The 22948-nt window shown below is 48.0% G+C and overlaps 6 protein-coding genes across 6 annotated transcripts; 2 read left to right on the plus strand and 4 right to left on the minus strand.

Annotated features, from left to right (window-relative positions):
• Positions 1-74: 74 nt before the first annotated feature.
• On the minus strand, positions 75-1664 carry FIESC28_05309 (uncharacterized protein; the record flags this gene model as incomplete). The annotated part of the gene is made up of 4 exons (XM_031159456.1): positions 75-247; positions 293-948; positions 999-1149; positions 1202-1664. The coding sequence occupies 4 exons, from the start codon at positions 1662-1664 to the stop codon at positions 75-77; spliced, it is 1443 nt and encodes a 480-aa protein (XP_031016527.1).
• Positions 1665-2366: 702 nt separating this feature from the next.
• Positions 2367-6571, plus strand: FIESC28_05310 (uncharacterized protein; the record flags this gene model as incomplete). The annotated part of the gene is made up of 7 exons (XM_031159457.1): positions 2367-3285; positions 3504-3513; positions 3563-3712; positions 3759-4229; positions 4831-4841; positions 4894-6443; positions 6500-6571. 7 exons carry the CDS (start codon positions 2367-2369, stop codon positions 6569-6571), a joined length of 3183 nt encoding a protein of 1060 aa, XP_031016528.1.
• A 982-nt stretch (positions 6572-7553) lies between these two features.
• Positions 7554-9242, plus strand: FIESC28_05311 (uncharacterized protein; the record flags this gene model as incomplete). The annotated part of the gene is made up of 3 exons (XM_031159458.1): positions 7554-7627; positions 7677-7679; positions 7733-9242. The coding sequence occupies 3 exons, from the start codon at positions 7554-7556 to the stop codon at positions 9240-9242; spliced, it is 1587 nt and encodes a 528-aa protein (XP_031016529.1).
• A 360-nt stretch (positions 9243-9602) lies between these two features.
• On the minus strand, positions 9603-10316 carry FIESC28_05312 (uncharacterized protein; the record flags this gene model as incomplete). Its single annotated transcript, XM_031159459.1, has 3 exons — positions 9603-9740; positions 9796-10102; positions 10153-10316. The coding sequence occupies 3 exons, from the start codon at positions 10314-10316 to the stop codon at positions 9603-9605; spliced, it is 609 nt and encodes a 202-aa protein (XP_031016530.1).
• Positions 10317-12329: 2013 nt separating this feature from the next.
• On the minus strand, positions 12330-18221 carry FIESC28_05313 (uncharacterized protein; the record flags this gene model as incomplete). Its single annotated transcript, XM_031159460.1, has 4 exons — positions 12330-14820; positions 15722-17660; positions 17714-17985; positions 18031-18221. The coding sequence occupies 4 exons, from the start codon at positions 18219-18221 to the stop codon at positions 12330-12332; spliced, it is 4893 nt and encodes a 1630-aa protein (XP_031016531.1).
• A 3289-nt stretch (positions 18222-21510) lies between these two features.
• Positions 21511-22463, minus strand: FIESC28_05314 (uncharacterized protein; the record flags this gene model as incomplete). The annotated part of the gene is made up of 2 exons (XM_031159461.1): positions 21511-22093; positions 22147-22463. 2 exons carry the CDS (start codon positions 22461-22463, stop codon positions 21511-21513), a joined length of 900 nt encoding a protein of 299 aa, XP_031016532.1.
• Positions 22464-22948: the final 485 nt, after the last annotated feature.

Consider the following 22948-nt stretch of genomic DNA (forward strand, 5'->3'; position numbering starts at 1 on the left):
TGTCCATTAATGACTATTTAATACATAGGTGCTGAGGGACTGTAGGTGCAGACAACCTCGACCGAGCTCAAGCCTTATAGTGTGTACCTAAATCCCTCTCTGTTCTCGCACAGATACACGCCCTTCTCGGCTTGCCTATTATTATAACGGAGAATAAGCATAGTAATGGCAGCAACAATAACAGCTAGAACATTGATGGCCATCACAGCGAGAATGCCAGGGAGATAGTTTGGTGCATCTTGTTGACCTGGGAAAGTTAGCGTTATCATGGAAGTCAACGTTGAGAACTTACGAAAGACCATGCTGGAGTAGATACCACCAACACCACTCATACTGATAAGAATACCAGTAGATACCGCGCGTCGTGCATCACCAACGATATTGTTAGCCTGCCAGGCCAATGTAGTCACAACGAGGCCGTTGGCACCAGCGACACCTAGAAAAGTGCCAACATATCTGGGAGTTGGCGAGTTCAAGAACGCAGTCATGCACAGTCCGATGATACCGACAAGACCCTGGAAGATGACAAACGGTCCTCGCATTTGTAACTTGTCGGCGAGCCATGAAATCGTCATAGCTTCCACGACAGAGAAGAGGGCTGGAGGAGTGCTGAGGATGAAAGACATCTCGAGAGAGTATCCAAGACCGCCGCGAAGAATGATGGGGAGGAAGAATAGGAAGGCATAGACTCCTACAGCACCGGCCATGTACATAAGAGAGTAAGCCCAGGGCTTCCAATCAGCTGCTGTATGGGCCAGGATCTTCCATGTGACCTTCTCGTGTTCTTCGGGGCCACGGTCCTCAGCCAGTCGGGCCTTGACGAATGCGCGTTCTTCAACGGTGAGGAAGGTGTTTTTGTTCGAGTCGGGGAAGTCGACAATGATGAACCAAGAGCCAATTCCAGCGATGACGGTGATGGTGCCTTCGATGATAAAGATCCAGCGCCATCTGGAAGAGTTAGCAACCATTGCGGTAAGATTAGAGTTGAGTGTACTGACCCTTTGTAGTTATGAGTCTTGGATATCTGGATCAGACCATATGCAAGGATGTTTGCGAATGCTGACAGCGCGGAGGCTGTCAGGAAGAACCCGGCCATACGCTTCTGGACCTCGTATCGCTTGTACCAAGAGGAGACAAGGTAAACACAGCCTGTACAGTCAGTCAGTAGGATAGCCATACCCAGTATAGACAGGTTACTCACCAGGGAAGAAACCAGCTTCGAATACACCAAGAAAAGCTCTAAGAACAGCAAGGCCAATCCAATTGTTCAAAAAGCCAATACCGAGAGAAACCAGTCCCCAAGCAACAGCCAGAAACGCAAGCCAATTCGCAGCACCAAGCTTATGGATAAAAGCATTACTGGGAATTTCAAAGAGGATGTATCCGATGAAGAAGACCATCAGAGCGACAGAGACTCTGTTTCCTTGGGTAAGGTCAAGGTCTTCGTCCATGCCCGAGATGCGAGCGACAGCGACATTGGATCTGTCCACGAGGGCAATTGTATAGAGACAACCTAGAATTGGTAAGAGTCGAGTATCGATTTTGCGAAGGACTCGCTTCTCGAATTTGGCATCGTGGGTAACTTCGGTTTGGTCATTGGAGTCTGCTCTTTCGATCTGCTGATCGTCTTCCTTGAGCATGTCGATGTCGTAGTCGTGAGCCATGATGGAAGATGTAGAAGATGGATGGAGACGATTGATCCACCATGAAATCCGGGGTAGTCTTATAGATAAGCTGTCCGGACTGATGGAATGGTCTCAGATGAGTTGAAAATCCGGGGTAGAGGCTTGTGATGGAACGCGATATCGGAACGTGCCACCGGGTATGGTCCATAGCCGATGGAATGCAGACATCTCCACTGAAACCGGCAAATAGGAAGCTTAGTTCGACACGCTATTCCAATGCCATTGCTAAGGAATATCGTCCTGGGAATGAAGCGATGCGGGGTAATTCAGGGCTATTCTCATTGCAGTAATAGCAGCCATGGTGCTTCGGCAAACCCCAGATTATGTCGTCGAATGCATCGTGCATCACCCATTGTCACACAAGACAGCATTGACCAATGGATCAGTCACGCACGGGCATGCAGTCAGCTTCGAAGCGTGTACCTAACTCTGGGCGAAAAAGAGGGACTGCCTGTGAGCGGTGCAATAGACGCAGGACAAAGTGTGATGGATCCATTGTTGGTGTTCCCTGCTCTGCGTGCAAGAAGAGTAACAATCACGAACAGTGCGCTCTGCTCCAGTCTAAGCGTAGGAGGTAAGCTACAATCACCCGACATTGCTACTTTTTAATCATGTTCTGGTAGGGGTCCCGATGGACGTTACACCTTAGAACCCAATTCACTCAGAGGCTCGGCCGAAAGAATGATCATTGACTCGGACAGGAGTACGGCCTCTACATCCAGAGGACCCGAGGAGAGTTTCGATGTTACATGGGGTGCAGCATCGTCTTCAAGCCCTTCGCAATCACTTGCGCAGCCCAGTGTCGTTGGCGAAAGCTGGTATGCGTCGTATGTTATGAGAGGCTATACTCCTGGTCACAGCAGTGTTCATCGTCCAATTGGCGACTGCAGCGAGACAGTCCAAGACGTTACTTGCACAACAAGGACCAAGGACTCTTCGAGCAACCAATCCCAACCTCTGGAAAAGCCTGGGATGTCTGATCCTCCACGACCAGAACTCGTGGACGCTCTGATGAAGGCTTACTTCGATCGGTTCCATACCTTCTGTCCGATACTTGACAGAAAGGCATTTTTCACCTCGCTACATGACGGAACGGTATCGGTAACTCTACTGAGGAGCGTTCTCTTTGTTGCATCGCTTCACTGTGATCTGGAGGTTCTGCATCACATGGGGCACAGCACTCGTTTAGATGCCAATCATAAGCTTTTCACCGATGCAAGTGCTTCTTTCGACATGGACAGAGACTCGAGCCGAGTCGACATGATACTATCATCCTACCTTTTGCATTACTGGTTTGGCAATCCTACAGCATACCGGGATTGCCACTGGTGGATCGCTGCTGCTATTCGTTCTGCTCAGTGCACGGGTTATCATCGAAGCACGGCTAATAGCCAGATGCCCTCCGAGCGGAGGTCGCGATGGAAGCGGATCTGGTGGTGTCTGTATGTACGCGATCGTCAAATCGCCATATCGACTGGTACTCCGATGGTCATCAATGACATGGATTACGACGTTGAGGAACTTGTTGTAGAGGACCTTGCAGACGAGCCAATCGAGACGGCTCAATACATTGTTGCGCAGGTGAAATTGAACAAAGCAGGTAGGTGGCCCTACTCCGACGAGGAAATAGAACTGACGGTACAGTGGCCCGACTGTATTTCTCGCATTGCTCACCCTCACGACTTCGCCTCAGCAAAGACCTATTAGTTTGTCAGTCGGCGATGCGGGATATTCAAGCAACCCTCCAGTCCTGGTATGATGGCTGTCCAGCATTGAGCTTTTCCTACGGTAATCACCACCTTAGCTTGACACTTCAAGTATGTTATCAGTGAGTGCTCTTCTCCCCACAGATGAAGATATATTGACTGACAGAATAGTTACTACTTGATCAACATATACCAGAGGTTACAGAGACAGTGCAATAGATCTCGAGAGACAAAGCCCGTGCTAGACGCCGCTACAAAGGTCTTTGACCTGGTGGAAAACTCGTTGCTTTACTGGACGCCAGAGCAATTTCCCATGATCTAGTAAGTCCCTCGATATCTTTTCTTCTCACGTCTAACTATCCTTTAGTGTATCGGCTTTGTTCTCTGCTATGATGGCTCTTGCTGTAGATGGGAGTACCGCAGCTCCCAAAGGTGATCAGATCTTTGGTAAGATCCGTCGAGGCCTCCTCGCTTTGAAACAATTTGAACCCGTCTATAATTTGGCAAAGTGGATCAGAAACTTCTTCATGGACATCATAAGTCGCTCTGAGCAGGAAGGGAGGGCCCATGAACAAGAGCCAGCGGCCAATCAGTCCGGGGATCCATCTGGAGGCTCAAACGAAACCGAAGAGATGGGTCATTCTCTACCGGCCATCCATGCGGATCCAGCATCGTTTCCCACATCAGGTATGGGCCTTGAAGACCCGACGTTCATGCTCGACACCGAGGATAATACAAGCTTCTGGCCAGAGTATATGGCCAACGGTGTATTTTCGAGCACTCATTCTGGAGAGGCTATGGACTTCCCACAACCTGACTCGACGCAGTATCAAGCAATGTACTTCCTCGCCGATTTGGGGATAGCAAATATTAATCCTGAGCCGAGCTGAAACGGATATGGTCGGCTAAATAAGGCCGGACGTCCCACGTTCAGTACCTTCATCGCCGGTTTCCTGCTCCTCATTCATGAGTTGATCGTTTGTGAGAAGCTGAAAGTTTGTCCTTGGCACGCTTGATAGTGTAGTCAGCAGCGCGCCATATCGCGGGGTAGATCAGCTTAATGCTTGCAAGTCCGGTTGCTAGCGTGTTGACAGTGAGGTGCCAAGGCCGATCATCCCAAGTCCATAGCCGAAGGGTCGTTCTAGATGTAGCCTCCATAGCCGATGGTACTTGCCCGTGAAGCATGGAGACTGGAAATGGCACCAGGTAGATAAATAAAAGAAAGACGAAGAAAAATGTTGCTCGCGTAATTCTAATTACTTTCAAGTATTTCAGCATACAGTCCAGGTATCTCCTTTTTTAACCATGTCCGCTTTATGCAAAACAATCAGGTGGTCACGGGCAACTCGTCTGTCGACACCAAATACGCTAGGTCGACAGTATCGACGACTCTCAAATAAAACGCCCCCAAGCAGTGCCTCCAACAATAATACTTCAAGTAGCAGAGCAGGTACGCTCGTGATTTTGATAGAGATCGCATGTTCAATGCTAACCATCAACAGGTCTCTACATACTTGGACTGGCCACAATCGGTGCTGCTGGTTCATTTAGCACTGTCGACTGGTCCAGAAACACTTTATTCAACTTCTTTAGTGTTGAAGATGCCAAATCTATAGAGGGTCTTCGCAAAGGTGTACTCAACTCCATACACTCTCGGCCGTCAACACAGTCATTAGAAAACACTGGCAAGATTGATCATGATACTTCGCCAGCCAACATCCAAGCCGCATGCAAAGAGTTTGCAGCGATATTGGGTCCTGAGAATGTGTCCACAGACCAAGCCGACCTTATTACCCATTCTGGATCAGACTATCAGTCTTATGCATGGACTGAGGAAACCGCCATTTGCTCTCATGTCATTCTCTATCCGGAAACAACCGAGCAGGTCTCGGAGTTGATGAAGGTGTGTTTCCGGAGAAAGATACCGGTGACGCCTTACTCGGGTGGCACTTCAATCGAGGGACAGTATATCCCCCATCTACAAGGCATATGCATCGACTTCACTCGAATGAGCAACATCGTGGAGCTAAATAAGCATGACTTGGACTGTGTCGTTCAACCCGGCATTGGCTGGATGGACTTGAACGAAGAGCTTGCAACACACGGGCTGTTCTTCCCTCCTGACCCTGGCCCAGGCGCTATGATTGGTGGAATGGTAGGAACAGGCTGTTCTGGGACCAACGCTGCGGCATATGGGACCATGAAAGACTGGGTTCTATCACTTACCGTCGTACTTGCCGATGGTACCATCATTAAAACCCGTCAGCGAGCAAGAAAGTCAAGTGCAGGCTATGACTTGACTCGAACCTTTATCGGAAGCGAGGGCACATTGGGTCTGGTGACGGAAGCGACCCTCAAACTCTCAGTAAAACCTCCCTGCGAAGCCGTTGCTGTGTGCACATTCCCATCTCTGCGCGACGCAGCATCTGCAGTACGAGACGTACTCTCTGCGGGCATCCAAGTCGCAGCCGTTGAAATCCTGGATGACGTCCAAATGAAGAGCATCAACGACTCTGCTTTAACAACGATTAAGTGGAAGGAAGAACCAACTCTATTCTTCAAGTTCACTGGAAGTGACGATTTCATCGTACAGCATCTGGCCAAGCAGGTCGGTGGCATCACGAAACATAATCGGAGTACGGAGTATACCTTTGCCTCCGATGAGAATGAACGCAACGAGTTATGGTCAGCGAGGAAAAACGCGCTCTGGAGTATGATTGCCATGAAAAAATCGCCAACGGATAAGGTCTGGACGACGGATGTCGCGGTGCCCATGAGTCGTCTTCCAGATATCATCGACTTTGCCAAAGCCGATATCGAGAAGTCGGGCTTGCTTGGGTCTATCGTCGGACATGTAGGCGATGGTAACTTTCATACATTACTTTTATTTCCTGAAGATAAGCGACATGTTGCGGAAGGTATCGTCCATCGGATGGTCGATAAGGCGATTGAAATGGAAGGAACCGCAACTGGGGAGCATGGTGTTGGACTTGTGAAGAGGGATTACTTGGAGAAGGAGCTTGGGAAGGAGACCGTGGACGCAATGCGATCGGTAAGTTGTCCCATTGACGTCATAATGTTTATCTTTGAGCCTAACCCGATTTGTAGATGAAAAACGCGTTTGATCCGATGTGTATCTTGAATTGCGATAAGGTCATTCGGATGCAGGCAGCGGAATGAGCCTAGCGCGGTGAGATGATCTAAAGGTATTACTGTAAATTGAAGCATGATGGCATTGCGATATTGTTAGCAAGATAATCTTGATGTTGTTAGATCCAAATCATGGGGTATCTGTGTCAATTGTACCGAGCAATCCATGACCATCTCTTGGATAGCACTCCCAAATGTTCAATATCCGCAATACAGTCGGAATACTCTACGCGTCGCCATAAATAGCAATAATTAATAAAAATAAACAAGTCTAAAGAGATCTACGTCCATGGTCGAACAGTTTTAAGACAGTAGCTGCCTAGGATCGTCTTATCTATTTTTATTGTTCACGATAATTTTAGTTCAGGGTAACATTCAGGCCAAAGCTCACGATGTTTCAAGGGTCAAGCTTAAAACAGTGTTAAATCACCACCAATCAGTGGGAGGGCCGTAGTGGAACGGATCTGACAGCGGACGGAAGAACCTGGTACCGAGCCACGGTAAACACGGCATTTCGTTTAGCGGGGGAAAGATAATCCGACATGACTCGTGATGAAACGATCACCCGCCAAGGCTGCAGTTCTGAATAGTATCTTGCTTGGCATCATAGACCCTTGAGAAGCCCTTCTCGACCTCAATGTCAAGATGTCTTTCTTGTCGATGAATAAGGGGTATCTAGAGTATAAGCTTATCTTTAAACGAGAGGTTCATCCTGTAAATCGGAGTTACCTAAGATGCTAAGAAATTGAGGCTGAGCTAACGAACCTCACGACCCCACCTTTACAAAGCAAGCGCTAAGGGTTTGCCGACCGATTCAGTCATGCATCATTTCTTTCAAACATCTTGTGTCGGTGAATTTGACGTTTCGTTCCAGTCACAAAACAACACCATGACATACCCTGCCTGACCCGGAGAGTAACCTAGGCGTCCCATCTCTGCTATAAACTTGGCGTAACACGCATCCTTCGATTCTGACTCCTTTTGCCACTACGGTCATCTTATCTCTACAACTATGGCGGATGCAGCTAAATCGTCCAAATGGAAGAGAGCGCGTGGGCCAAAGGTTAGGTCTGGCTGTACTACATGGTGAGTTGATCTGGACGTATCAAAAGAAGTTTGAAGCTAACGGGAACAGCAAGTTCGTATTCCTTCATTTTCACATGCTAAACTCAGCAACTAACCAAAACCCAGAATCCGCCATCTGAAATGCGACGAGACAAGACCAGAGTGTCTTCGCTGCGTAAAGGACAAAAGAACATGCGACGGCTATGAGATGCCAGTCCACTATAAGCCCAGGACGAAGAAGAAACAACAAGACGCTATAGTCCGTCGAGCCCCAACATCAGCAAAACTACTAGTTCCAGCCGGTCTATCACCCGAATCCTTCGGCTCATCGATAGAACTAGATCTCTGCCACCATTTCCGAACATGCACCGTCTCAGAACTAGCCAGCTCCCTAAACGCGATGAGTTTCTGGCACGACTACGCTTTACCGCTTAGCCAAGACTCCAAACCGGTCAAAGCCGCGATAGGCGCGTTGGGCGGCGCGCACAAGGCTTTCAAACTTCAGACGCAGACTGATTCACTTACGCAGTCGCTTGCTCAGTCTTATGAGGTTGCGAGCATTCAGCAGTATAATAATGCTATTCAGGTTATGCAGGAGTATATGACTTCGCCCGAGAAGAACTTCCAGGTTGTTCTTACGTGCTGTTTGATCTTTATCTGCACGGAGAGTTTATATGGGCGATACGCGAATGTTACCCGACACTTAGAAGCCGCGTTTTCGTTACTAAACACGCAGCATTTATCTGATTACGGCCAGGGAACGGGAGGGCAGGATGATCAGATGGCCAAGTTTATGGAGAATATCGGTCCTTCACTCTGCGGTCTCGCGTCTGACCTTTTCTTCTACATGGGCGACAATCACTCGTCGAAACTAGTATCGGAGCTGCAGAAGTGGCTTCATCGCCAAGATCCGATCTACCTGCAAGAACCCGGGGCCCCTTTCTTTTCCGCCCAAGCAGCTGCATCATCCTTGACGCGGATAGAGACCATCTGTGGGATGGACATGTACACAGAGTGTCCTACGTGTTTGACTCTGGGATTCCCTTGTGGCAAGGATGCTTTGGTGTGTCGTCGATTTGACCATGGTTTGGACCCGGAGTCATTCTTTCGATATTGGAGCGCGCGATATAACGCGTTCAAACTCAACTTTGATCCCTCGACAGCGTCGGAGGCAGAGATATTTCGCTTCAAGGTTCTTGAACTTGAAGAAACGACTTGGCACGCGACGTTCAAGCTAAACTCGATGAAGGATGATCTCGAAACATCAGACTGTATCGAGATTCTCAAGAAGGCCGAGTCTATCATCGAACTATCACAGAGCGAGACCGGTCACATCTTCACCTTCCAAGCAAACCTAGTCCCGCCAATCGCCTACGTTATTATATCGTGCCAGGACGAGAAGATTCAGTGGGAAGGAGTCCGACTTTTACGATCTCTTGGACGAAGAGAGGGAGTCTGGGATAGCAAGAAGATGGCGGATATTTACGCGAACATGATTACTGCAAAGAAGGACAAGTTGTTGTCGTGGGATATGATACCCCCTGATGTGCCGCAGTTGACGGAGCTGTTGGATTCGGTTCGGTTGGAGGGCTCGCCGGAGAGGGTGTCGCCGGAGAGGATGATGAATAGACTGTAGATGGGTTCTGATGGTGCTGGATGGTTGCTTTACATTGATACCTGGATGCGCATACCATGTTATACATCCCCGAGACTTAGTATTTGGACTTTTATCACGTCAAAATTTATCCTCTGTGTTCTCTCTAGATGACCAGTTCTTTGCTACGTGGCGGAGTCTAATATGGCAGTATCTCCAAAGACAAACTATAGCTAAACTGACATGATTATGTTCTTCAATAGCACTGGGGGCTTGGCAGATTTGCTAAGCTTGCATTTGCAATATTGGTAATTTATTAATCTTAATTACTGATACAGGGAAAACTGGACAAGCCAGACGAAAAACCCCGACTACTTCCAAACGGCACGCTTGTTGTCTCGACTACTTCGCTTGGATATCAAAAAAGTCCATAATAACTCGAGTTCGTAGTTCAGGAGCAAAGTAATCATAGCCAACAATAATATTGCATGAATTTACATACACCGTTACCGGAATCACCTTCTGGTACATGATACTCCACTGAGTTAGTTATTAGCTGATGTTCTCGTAACGGCTACTAGAGAAAGGCCCTTACCGCGGCAACAGGCGAAGGGTTGAAGTCCCTCTTGACCAACCCCTCGAAGACGGCGCCAGAGTCAACCAAGATCTTCTTCTCGAAGATTGGAAAGTTGGAGTTCACGTAGCCTCTCCAAACTGTGGGTTTAGTAGATTTGTGATTGTATGTCGTTAGGGTGTTATCAACCAAACCCGCCTCAGTGACGTTGGAATAGTCAAAGAACGACGAGGCCATCTCGCCCTCATAAGCTTCATCTGCGCGGACAAAGCCTTTTGAAGGTGAGTTTTCGATGTAGCCAGCCGTGATATGCGACAAGTCAGCATTCCTATCTTCGAGGTTAGCTGTAGTCGTATTGGGTTCGATTGGAATACAGACCATTTGTGTTGCACGAAGTGAGCCTGATATTCTGGCTTGACGATTGGTGGCTTGGGTTGCTGAAACCCAGCGGAGAATTCCACCATGGAGGGCAGGAACGAAGGACATGCTGGAGCGACAGCCGCAGCTGCGAAGCTGATGAACAAAGTAGTGGAAAAGAACATCTCAGAGATCGTATGAATTGAAGACAAGATGATGTGTGTGTGTTTGTGTTAGAATATGTCAAAATGGGATATCTTTATAGTATTTGCGTATCGGGCTGTTTGCTGTCGGTCTTTCAGGGCGTTCAATAAGTACCAGATTGGGTTAAATTGGTCCACCTTTATCGGCTGTGGGACACCCGGAAGTAGAGCGGAATGCCAGTCCGCTCAATAATATCCATAGGCAGGTATCTTCGCTTACCTGTAGTGGAAATGAAGAAATTGCCGTAGGTGCGTTCAATTACTTCTCAATCGGGCTAATACTCAGTGGGGCTTATGCAGTGGATTGCGTGTCCGTCAGCCTCTTCTATGACTCCCAGCAGCAACCAGTAAACGTAAACAATTCTACCTTCTTCACCTGGTCTTTTGTGATGAAAAAAGTTAACATCTGACAAAAAATGAGTAGCAAGCGTAACGTCGGACCGCTAGACAAGCGCAAAAAGTTGACGCGCTGCCAACCATGCGCAAAACGACGTATCAAAGTACGCAAGCCAATCCCCCTCCGTCAAACGCTATAACGTTGATTAACATGATGTCAAGTGCCAAGGTGGCTCCCCTTGCGAATACTGTATTCGCACAAGTAAGACGTGTCTTCCTCCAGACCAACCAGTGGTCAAAGCAAAATTCGTCAATGGCAGCCCTTCGCCAATAGTGGCATGTGTCACCCCAAAGCCAGAAGTCACATATCTGGACTACTTCAATTCATTCATGAAACGCTGCCAGTTTACTCAAGAGTCCATCAACTTGGCACATGATCTTCTTCCGTTGATCCAAACATGCCCACCACTTCAAGAAGTGGCGATTGCGATCGGTGCACTTGAAGCCAGCAGGAGGGCTACCGTGAACTTCACAAGCAAGCGACAGGCACCAGGAATAGTTGCCTTTCAGTCATATGGCAGGTCGATCCAGAAGCTGCAGGCTGAACTTGAGTCGTTGGAAGCGTCACAATGTCAAGGTGTTCTTTGGTGTACACTTCTTCTTGGACTGTTCGACGCATGTTCCGACCCATTCTGTTTTAGATGTTATGCTAACGATGAAAGTTAACGACACAAGTGACTGGAGATCAATGGGCTAAGCACATGTTATACGGGACTTCTAGAATTCTCGAAACATTTGGAAGACCTGCAGATCGACTCGGAAAGCAGTTTCTTGGAGCTTTCAGCTGGCTGGAGGTAAATCGAGCCATTCTTTATTGTGAAGAAACTATTCTCTCACATGGAGATTGGCGCTACCAGAATAGCTATTTCGCGCCACCGTTACCGAGTAGGGTTTATACAATCTTTGAACTGTTTGTCCAAGTTTCCTCTTTCAGCAAGACGTGAGTTTCCCCAATCAATCCTCGTCCTATGGCTAAGTCTTGAGCAGCTTCTTCGATCGCATTGAGTCCATTCCAGAGTCAAAACGGTCTTGTCATCCTGAAATCGTTGACCTCGCAAGGGAAGGTCGATTATATCAACAGCGACTTCTGGATTGGCATAACCGAGCTTTGGTGCAGAAGCAGCCAGGAGAAATTAACTGCAAACTTGAACTTGCAACCTTCCATGCCCTACAACTCTTCATATGCATGAACTATACGTTCTATACATGCTGGGGTGGACTAAGTATTCCCAGGCTCACAGAAGGCGAAGTCGAGACTCATGTCACAGCTGTCGTATGCTACGCCGACGAGGTACTGGACCACTCTGATATTCCTGGCTTACTACTACTGTTTCCACTCCGCATGGCTGGGGCGAATACAAATGATCCCTTGCAGAAAGACAGGGTTCTACGATTGCTTAGTCGGATATCGCAAACCGGATTCATTGTTTCAAAGCAGATTACAATTGACCTGGAGGAGGTCTGGGCTTTCAAAGCTTCGCAAATATTTGGGCAGTAAGTGGTGGTGTACAACGAAAGCTTTAATAGATCATTTTCTCCTACTCCAGGACATGTAAATACTGCATACAAGTAGACAATGAGATATCCAACATACAATTCTCAGCGCCTCCACATCCCCGATTCACCGTTACTAACATAACCTGACAAACCATAGGACCTTTCATCATATGCTGTCGACTTCGCCCACTCTTTAACGTCCGCATCCGTCATGCTATGATTAGACACAGCCTGAAGAACCGGTGTTGTTTCGGAAGATACGATCTGGGTTACCGCCTGCCATGCGTTACCCAACGTAGATATACCCGTAGACATCGCAAATAACCACACCACCGTTAACATCAGAGCAAGGTGGACAACTAAAACTGACAGGATGATGATGAGACCTGTCCACCTCGTTGGAATCAAAACCTGCTTTGCGTTGGCCAACTCGAATGACTGTTCTGCGGTATAGTAAGGGAGCATATCATGAAAGATCATCTGGTAGAACCTAGAGAAGAGGTTCTTCAGAGCTTCAGCAGGGTCTCCTGTTTCTTGGAGGACTGTCTGTAGCAGGAGAGAATGCTCCGGGTGAGCTAGCCACGCAATGGAGGAATCAACGTAGCCCATGGAAGCGTCATTGTTGAAAGCCCATCCTCCTGTATTACTGTAGTCGAAAAGAGCAGATCCGATAAAGTCGTAGAGTGTGGCATTGGTACCCTCGTTGTTTATACCAAAGAACCGCGGCCCCGAACGAACGTCAAGGTCAAGGATGCCGCGTGTCTCGTAATCTGAGGGTAAAACACCTATACCGAGCTGGTTGATGAATTCTGTTCCAGTCTTGGCGTGTAGCTTTCTCCATCTTGGTTGAGACTTGGGTTCGGCTGAGATTGACTTCCCTGTCATTGTGACGTTATATAATAACGGCATGTTGTGCGTGATGAAACATACACTAGCCTGGAAAATGTCGGTTCCGTTCTTCGTTACCGCGTTACTCCACGTGGCATTTCCTGCTATCTTCGACGGCTGCACCCATTCCGGTATCACTACCGGAGTCCAATCCTGGGAAGTCTCATTCCATCCCCTTATCCTGCCATTCAAGACTTCGCTCGAATTCAAAAGGATGACTGGTTGGAATGCGTAAGGCTGACCTGAAAGAGGGTTCTGAAGACCTTCGTCAACGTCTTTAAGACTATCCTTGAGTTTGAGTTCGGTAAATGTGCACATGGAAAGTGGCCAGGCCACGGAATCTGTTTGATTCCAATCGTTATTAAGACGACAAGAAAATTGTAGCGAGTTGTTGCCGTTGACCTTGGGACCTCTTTCCCATCCAGTGGAAGGGTCGAGTACAGCTTCTAGATACAACCCTTCAGTAGTAAAGGTATCCGCAGTCTTGTAGACCAGGGTAGAATTGCTGAAAGTGGGTGCCACACATATCGTTCTCAGGTTGGCGACAATAGTGGGACCCGATAGGAACTCCAAAGACGTTCGATCGTCGACATTCTCGAGTGGTAGAGCAGCTCGGTAAACATCTCCAGTGTCTGCTACACCCTTCGGAACAGTCAAGTTGCTAGGGGTTGACGGGCGGGTTTCGGCAAACCTCCAATGCGCCATTGGTTTGGACTGCCAATACGAGACGCCAGAGAAGTCGGCTATGTCCTTGTGCATGTCGATGCCGACATTTATCGATGTCGTACCGTTGTGGACCGCGACAGAAGTCATGGTTAAGTCAAAAAGGAGAACGGTTGATGTGAACGTGGTAATGAGGTTGACAAGGAAAGCGAGAAGAGGAATCGAGCATTGTAGGAATTTCGTTGCGCTTCGTTTGAGTCGCTGTTGGGAGGCCATCCAGTAAATCTCCCATGGGGTTGAGTTGGCGGCTCTTGCAATGGATAAACATGCAAGGTTGGAGAGTCGCGACCCAGTTGTCTCCAGAATAAAAGCTGCCATTGCAGCAGCTAAAAGACCAGTCTGGAAGGCGATTGCTACGCGAATAGCGGCCGAGCAGACAGTGATGACGCGAGTTGCGTAGCCATCTACGACTATCGAATCCCACAGCACCCCTCGGGGGCGCCTATCCCTAGCCAACTTAGAGCCTATCCATATGTACACAAGGAGTGAACATGCAGCCAGTATTATGATCGTACCGAGGCCCAAAACCCACAGACCGAAGTAGCCGATTCTGCTCCACCAGCGTTGGTATCGTGGAGTTGGGTGCGAGGGGCACGGCGGCATATAATCATTCTTGTGGTTGTGATGAGCGTCGAACGTCCCCAATTCGATAGCGGTTGGAGTTAAACCAGGCTTGCTGTCGCTCGGATAGCTGCGACCGGGAGGGTAATAGGGACTGGAGACAGGATAATAGGCTGGAGCACCCGAACTTGCTTGAGGATAAAAGTCTTCTCTGTTGAGAACTTGGCTATAGTAAGCCATGGCAGCACCTTTGATGTCTGGTATACCGGTGGTAGATGAAGATGGAACAGGGTCGCCGGTGGAAGACGGAGGTAGGACAGCAGGGCTCTTATGAAAGGTTTCTTTGGGCCAATTGACTACGCTACTTTGGGAGCTGTGCTCAGAACCTCGAGAGGGCTGGTACAAATTGGTCTGGATGCGGCTGAATGGAATGGTCTAACGCCACCAACAAAGCCTCCCACCCTGCCAAAGACAACCATCTAAGATCCGAAGCCCTGATGAAATGTTCATTTCGAAGTCCGAGCTGTACTTAATTTATTTCAAGCATGTATCTCCGTTGTCATGGCGTCTACGGAAAGCGATGTTAGATACAATTGGCTATAGTAATATTGGTGCTGAAATTAAATATCACCCATGCGAAAGAGATAGGGCTTGAGACTAAAACCCTATGGCAACGCCACCGTGTTAAGCTTACTTTAAAGAGACTACGCTTAACCCTTTTGACAGGTCAGTCTTCCAGCTCAGCTGGCCATTCTGCAGGGAGAACTAAAACAAGGCTGATTGTATGTCACTGCTAACCCTGTTTCCTCTGTTCCGGAGCGAATCGTTCCACGCTTGTAATTTACACTTTCCAATGACAACAGATTGAGTAATACCGCTTACACTTCCTTATAACTATCATCCATTCGAACTTTTATAAAGACAGCTTCTTCTGCGTTAAGAGTAATATGTCTTTGTAATATTAAGTCTATCAATTAGGATATTCTATCCAAGAAGTAAAGATATCTAGAACTCCATCTGTCTAACTTTTTAATCAACCTCGAGTTTTACCCCATTTAACATTGTCCTGCTTCCACATCGAGAACAATGGTATAACAATGCTAAAGATAGCAACCATTGGAAAGAAAGGAACATAATATGGAATAAACTTCCAGTCATTGCAAATAACACATATCAAAACTGGCAGAAGACAAAAAGCAAGCAAGATCGCCCAAGCATAATCAGTCAGTAAGACGGAGACAATTGCAAGGACAAGCCCAGCTGGCAATGCGAGGGGTAGAACGAAAACCATAAAGAGCTCGGCACCGATGATGAAGAGTAACCTAAGCTGGGTCCAGAACGATGCTTCGAAGGGGAGGACGTTGAGGTGGGAGAAATGGCAGTGGATGAGGGAGTTGGTCCATCGACGACGCTGGTCGAGAAGTACTGAGAGGGTGTCAGGAGCTGTAGTTGTGCAGGTGGCAGCAGAGAAGTATTGCAGTCGACAATCAGCTCCAAAGTAACGAATTGCTAGGGTCGACAAGTAGCGATCCTCGCCGATGGACAAAAGGTTGTGTTCGTGCAATGTCTTGTCATAGCTTCCAGCATAATCCTCCAAGAGGAGAGGATGTAAGATGGCTGGTCTGTTGTTTGGCCACTTGAGTCGGTAAATGGTGAAGCATCCACTAAGAACCAAAACATTGGAAAAGACAGTCTCGACGGCCTTGAGAACGGCGTGAGTGAGCCAGTACTCAAAGACTTGAGTCATGGCGACATAGCTGGCGAAAGGATTGTTGACACCAGTGTAACCACAAACTCCGATGAGGCTGTGGTTCTTCTGAAGTTGATGAACCAGGTATGAAATACCGGTCTTCTCAAGTACAGTGTCGCAATCGACGACCAACATGTGCATGGCTTCAGTCGCATCAATGTTCAGGCAGGCCCGCATTTGAAACTCGATCTTCTCAAAGAGCGGGCTCCAAAGTCGACGGTAGTTGACGTAGTGGAAGAAGTTGTAGACCAGAAGCTGCGAGTCGCGTTTGCCTCGGTTTCCAGGTTTGGCGTGGTCCTGCTCATCGTCGCGTCCAACCTTGGTGATAAGGACATAGGGCACGCCTCGGAAGAAGCCGGTGTAGCAGTGGGCCTTGTTCTCAGATACGCCTTCCAAGTCAAAAGATGTATACGACTTGGCCTCATTGTCGATGCCCATCTCGGGATCTGCCTCATGCTGGAAAATATCCTCAACCAGAATCCTGTGGCTCGGCTTCCGCCCATCGACAGGAATCTTTCCATCAGCGACGATGAAGAGAAGCTTGCGGCTGTTCTCGTAGCTTGAATCAACGCATGAATCAATCGTCTTACGAAGCGTAGCCTCGTCCTCATTGTAGCAGGGCATATGCATGACAAGCAGATCGTCATGCTCCTCGAATTTGCGACTCCTGTACCGAACCCGCATGACACATATCGCAACGAGGAGCATGAAGGCACCACCAAGACCCATGTAGACATAGATCAGCCACCTTGTCGCCTCGCAGAACTGACTATCAGTGCCAAACATGCCAATGTCGACTTTAATAACACAGCTGACAATTGGTTGGAAGATGAGGAAATAGCAGATGACGGTGTAGATCGCGGCGAGGAGAAGGCAAAAGAAAACCTTTTGTCGAAAGGCCATGCGGCGTCGCGCATCGTCCATCTTGAAGAACTTCTCGAGAAGCCATGATGGGATGTAAAAGGTCAGACAGCGGGCAAGATACTTCCAGACGCCCTGATATTCACCAGGGTTGCTGTGCTCGTCAGTCCGGTGAGGCTTCTCCCAAGCTTTGAAGGCAGTAACTTGAGCTTCCATGGTCTTGACATTTCGCTCCTTCCTCAGTTTTCCTCCTTTCGGAGATGGTGATCGCTCACCTTGGAGGCTGGGAGCTTGAGAGGAGGTGGGAGAGGGAGTTTGATAGTACTCATCCCTAACATACTGAGGGTTGAAGCCATGGCTGTTTGTGCGGGCGGTTTGGGGACGGCTGTAGATTGGGGTGGGAGGTTGAGGAGATGGGCATGGAGAAGTGGTCTCGTTAGCGACAGCGAATAGCGAGCCTCTGCTAGCGACAGAGGCTGGGTGGCGAGGGGCTGGAGTGATTTCACTGTCTTGGTAGGAAACACCTCGACTGTTGAGACCAGGCCGCAAGTTGGGCGTATGGCACAAGGGGACAGAACGGAGGCTGGGAGTTGATCGGTCGGATCCATGTGACGACACGGTGACATGTGCTAGCTGATCCCCTTCCACGTCTGAGAGTCTTATTAGCTAATGCAGCCAAGAGATCGAGTCAAGCTTTACTTACAGGGACTGGGAATCGCGTCTTTGGGATCGTTGGGAAATAGAGTGGAGTAGAGGACCCGCCACATCTCCTCGTCAGAGACCTCAGCCAAGCTATCCTTATTCGGTTTAAGCTTCTCGAGGAGGTTCTCGAGACCTCTGATAGGCTCGTCCGTCTCACAGTGATCGCCATCGTCAGCAGCCTGAATGTGATCTCTAAAGGTTGGGCTAGAGTCAAAGTCAATTGCACAGCTTGGACACTTGATAGGCAAAGTATGGCAGCGATAAATATGTTGTCTGTAGATAGTTAGTAAGGTCACGAAAGCGTGATTGGCGCCTTACCTAAGACGATGGATTGACTTCCAAGCTTTCTTGGAGCAGTGCCGTCTTCCTTCGGGGTCACGCTTGGCGTAAGGACAAGCAAAAAGCTTGAAGAAGCCGAAGTTTCCACTCGCCAAGTTCTCACTGCTGCTGTCGGATAGGCCAGGGCTGGAAAGCTGGGACCGAGGTGGAGGCCCTTGTTGCTGAAACATCATGTGCATTTCGATTTGTCAGATATGACAAGACTTAGGTGAAATGCCAAGGTGAACGAGCCTCGAGTCGGTAGGGGATGGAAAGCCCGTAAGAGAACTGATGGAGACAACCAAGAACATCGATATGTACGCCGAGCCTCTTGTACTTAAGGAACCAACACAGCTATCGAAAGGCAAAAAAACAACAAACGGGTAGATCGATATGCAAGTCAGCTCGATTTCATCTAACAACAGTCTAGATTCCTCGCTTGGGTGTCGAAACCCGTCTGTCACCGGAACTAAGGTACACAGTTTCCCAAAAGAAGACATCAGGGACGCCTCAACGGAGCTGAGCCCTGCCAAACGTCAAGGCTAGTTCAATCTACCAGATGGCGAACTGGAAAACACTGTCTAGCCCACTGATGAAGGATGGGCGGGAGCCGAGAGCATGGCCTGATCCAGCTGAATGGCTTTAAGCTTATGTCAATAACGATATTGCCCGGATCGAAAGCTGTCTCGACCATGCTTTTGGTAACGAGCTATTGAAATCGTACATAAACGAGGCTTGAGATTATTGGCGCTGTTGCAGATCCTGGGATGCCTCCCAAGTAGATGCGTAATAGTCTCGTATAGTGAGAGACGGTGTCACCGGCTCGACTACGCGCATATTGCAACCACTACCAACGACAACAAAAGGAAAGCTCCGACAGGGGCCAGTGGCGGAAACATTGGCCTACACACAGTTGTTTAGCTCAACCATTTACAGCTCCTGTGTACCTGACCCCAGATAGTGGACTCAGATCGCCGTTTGTGGAGCTAGTCTAATGGACCGTTGAGCATTCCAGACTGACCCAAGTACCCGGTCAGCCCCTCTGATATTCAAGAGAGATCTTGAATCCACTCATCGCAAACCATACTGGTATTAGGCTCGATCTCAGCTTCCTCAAACCCTATCAGCCTTGCAAATCCTTTCCTTGCTCTGCTCAGCTGTCGATAGTGAAGCAAGAGGATTTTTCGCTGGGATCGGATCGACGAGGCCCTGCAATTTGAGTACCAGAACCTTGCTCGCCCTTGCCTTCTTGCAGAAGCAATTTCGAGTGCATCCAACGTCAATGCGTCTGTCTTGGCATTGTTTTTTGGGAGTTGTGGCTTAAGATGTTTCAGCTGAGAAAATCACGCTTCCTCGACAATGAACTGATGATGACATTCATAAGAAGACATATCTATGGCTCTAGACCCTGTTTGTGACATCGATAGAAAACATACGAATCTTTCAACCACGCAAGTCGTTGGAGTCTGTGAACCAGTAGACTGCTGTTTTAGAGAGAAAAAGGCGTCTGGGTTCAACGTTTCGTCTTGGCATATTGACTTTTCGCTGGGAACAACGCTTTTCTTTTTTTTTTTTACAAACGGCGCAGACCTGTCGGAGTCCGCTAGTCCGATGGACCCATTTTGCATTGACCGCACAAACTGTTGTGCAGCGAACCAGTTTTTTTGTTGACTTGCGAGGATATCGACGTCATCTTAACGTCTTCGAAAAGGTGGCAACGCGCAAACAATTCCAAATTGGGTCAACACAGCTCGGAGACTCGGTCTTAGTACCTATAGCTTCCTAACGCATCTATCCTTCCCAGTGTGATACAGACATGATATCGAAGGGTTTCATCTCATCCACAACGTGGTCTCCAAGATCCCTCAACCGTGAGTTAATTAGCCTCATCAAATGGTGTACTTGGGGTGCTGTAGTAGAATATAAATAAATAAGCTTCTTGTAGCAATAAACATCATGTATCGGTGAGTCACTGCATCCGCTTTTCTTGGTAAGAGATCTGTGGTGTATTAAGGCACGATGGGGAACAATATCTGAGATTCGTTGGTACAGAAAGAAATTGACCAATCATTAAAGTTACCCCTGTCACTCCCATTTTCCGAAGATAAACGAGTCCAGATTTTAGTGTTGAGCCGTACGCGTTTGGCGCGGATATAACAACGCCACCAGTAAGCCTCCTTTGTTCCGACTCTCCGAAAAAACGCGTCCACACTTTAGTTCTGACTCTACCCTGTAACCGTTTCGGTCTCTTTTTCACCGAGGATATGATGTTGTAGATCAATTAAAATAGCAGATACTTATAGTTGTTACACCTGTTCTGCTACCCTGAAACTGTGGAAGAGTAACTTTTATGTCTCTTTGCGATCCCAGGTTTCCATAAAGCTCGAGCAAGGTACGTTGATCTTTCCCGTCAAAGCAATTCAAGTCGCAGCAGAATGGAAAAGCAACGCGGCGACGGACATATAATACCGGATATTCCAATATGCAAATAAACGAAGTAATCACCCAGGAGCCTCGAAGGATCAACCCACATACGAAATCCAATAGCTCTGTGGATACCACAAGCGGATGCATGCCCTCTGTCTTGGCAGACTGATTTGGAAACCCTGACTTAAAAAGGAAATCACTTCATGATCTGCAGCGCTATTAGAATTCACCAATGACATGATGGTGTAGGGACGTCACCAATTGGAAAGAAAAAAGAAAATTCCGCCCTCCAAGAAATACTCACCTACAGAGGATACATGGAGTGGTTCTCGAACTCAGCAAGAACGGTCTAGATTTTGTAAACGTGAGGCTTATCATTGTCTCTGGTCCAGAACCATTACTTCGCGTTATAGGTTTTCTCTACCATCCTTCAGCCTCGAATATTCCCCGAAATAACGGCCTTTAGGGTCTTCAAGTCCACGTGTGGCTGGCGCTCTAAATCCCTCAAATCAGTTAGAAGCAACGGGCAAAAATCTCCTACCAGCCAGACGTCACATCTAGCTGAGAATCGCCGCCTGTTGGTGGCGCGCCTCTAGACTTCAATAGCTCCGAACTAAGAAGCCACTTTTAGATCCAGCAAGATAAAGTGTAGCCCCTCAGGGGTCTGCAGCGGTCAATTTCCGCTATTCTGCTGAATGAAGACATTCCCATTCGCCATTTACCCTGTGGTAAGTAGATCTACACGTAATAAACGGGTGATGTACCCAGGGTGGAGCTGCAACACTGCCATTGCTTTTTTTACACCCCTGAGGGCTGTATGCCACTTCATTGTAGGATCCGAGATTAACGGTAGAGTGCAGTAGTGGGTAGTTGCTTTTTATTCGAAGTAAGGGTCAATTTCTTGCTTTGCAACCCCAGTCCCCCAGTAGGCACTGGGCATAGGTAGTAGCTGAACCCTACAATTGGTAAATAGTGATTGATGCCAAGGCTAAAAACACATGTTCTAGATCTATGACTCAATAATGAATGTACGCACAGATTCGCGAGTCCCGATCAACACTTGGGCTTACGGATCTGCGCCGCAGCTCGAATCGGCTCCATAACCCAGTCCTGACGAAAGTCATACGGATCATCTCCTTCCGAAGTGAACCAGACAAGTTCAAAGCCGAGAACATTCGGGCTGTCCGGAAAAGCAAAGGAGAAAATTTTCTCTTCGTCTGAGTTTCCGATGTAGAACGTCTCGGACTCGGAGACTATCACCCGATGCCCCTTGTCGAGCACATCTTGCGAGACGCTGTTGTGCCAAGTCTGTATGATCCAGTCCTTGGAGATTTTGATGTCCTTTTCTTCGTCGGTGAGTGGGTCGTCCCATAGGATGAGGGACTTGTTTGGGCTTAGGGTTTTCAGCCAGTTGAGGAAGTTCTCGAAAAGCTTGTTATCATCGTCTGTGTCCCACATATACGCGACTTCATCCCCGCCAAAGTGGTGGAGAGGAGATGCAAAGTATCTGTCTGTTGTTTGGACAAGATCCCTTATGTGGCTGTAGGTCTGTTGGTTATGGGTTCTGATATCCAATTGGGCTTTTGGATGTTTCAGGTTTGCTTTGCCAACCACCAGGTCCTTCTTCCATTTTCCCCTATCAGGATATTCTCAGCATCTGCTCTCAGAGTCACTGGATTTATCACGTACCATATGTCGGCGTGGCCAGGCACGTCTGTCTCAGGAATAACACAAATGCCCAAGCGCTGCGCGTGAGCGACAACCCTGCGAATATCATCTGGAGTATAATACTTTGAGCAGTGACTGTGCTTGATGCTTGCGTTTGTCAAGCCGCGATCCTCTGGCCAGTGCATTGGGAAGCTCTCCGCGTCGTAAATATGCCAATGGAAGACATTGAAATTGTTCTCATGAAGAACATCCAATAATTCGAAAATGGCTTCAATGGGGAAGAACTTGCGACCTGTGTCAAGCATGAAGCCTCTATGAAGATAAAGAGAAGGGTCCATCTTCATCAAGGTGGAGTCGCGATGGTGATCTGATACAGGGAATAAGACTCAGAATGGGGTATTTAAAGTCGTCACGAGATGATTTACAGCCCAGTGAGTTATTTTTAGTATGAGCCGATGTCTTATCGATAGTGATGACTCATCGGAGCTTTCGTGGTAAAATTGAGGGTTTGGCTTTAGCTATCAGTTCCATTGATCCGAGCCATAAGATGAAATCACGTGCCATGCTCGGAACCTCTCTTTGCTTTCTACCGCTGCTGTTAATACACAGCCCTGCCAGCTTGGCATTTACCAGTCTATCAGGGTATCATTTGATGCGGAGAGGTAAATGTGCTCAATCCTTCTCAACTTACCATATCCGGCTAGAGAGGGTTACCTTATCTCGCTTGGCACCGTTGCATTACCCTAGACGCTGATGCATTCCTGGTCCGTTTGACACAAAGTGATAGGATGAGAAAGTCAATCCTAGATAAATAAGCTTCAAT

The sequence above is a fragment of the Fusarium coffeatum genome, assembly GCF_003316985.1.
Source record: "Fusarium coffeatum strain FIESC_28 chromosome Unknown BRIP53273_contig_113, whole genome shotgun sequence".
Lineage (NCBI taxonomy): Eukaryota > Fungi > Ascomycota > Sordariomycetes > Hypocreales > Nectriaceae > Fusarium > Fusarium coffeatum.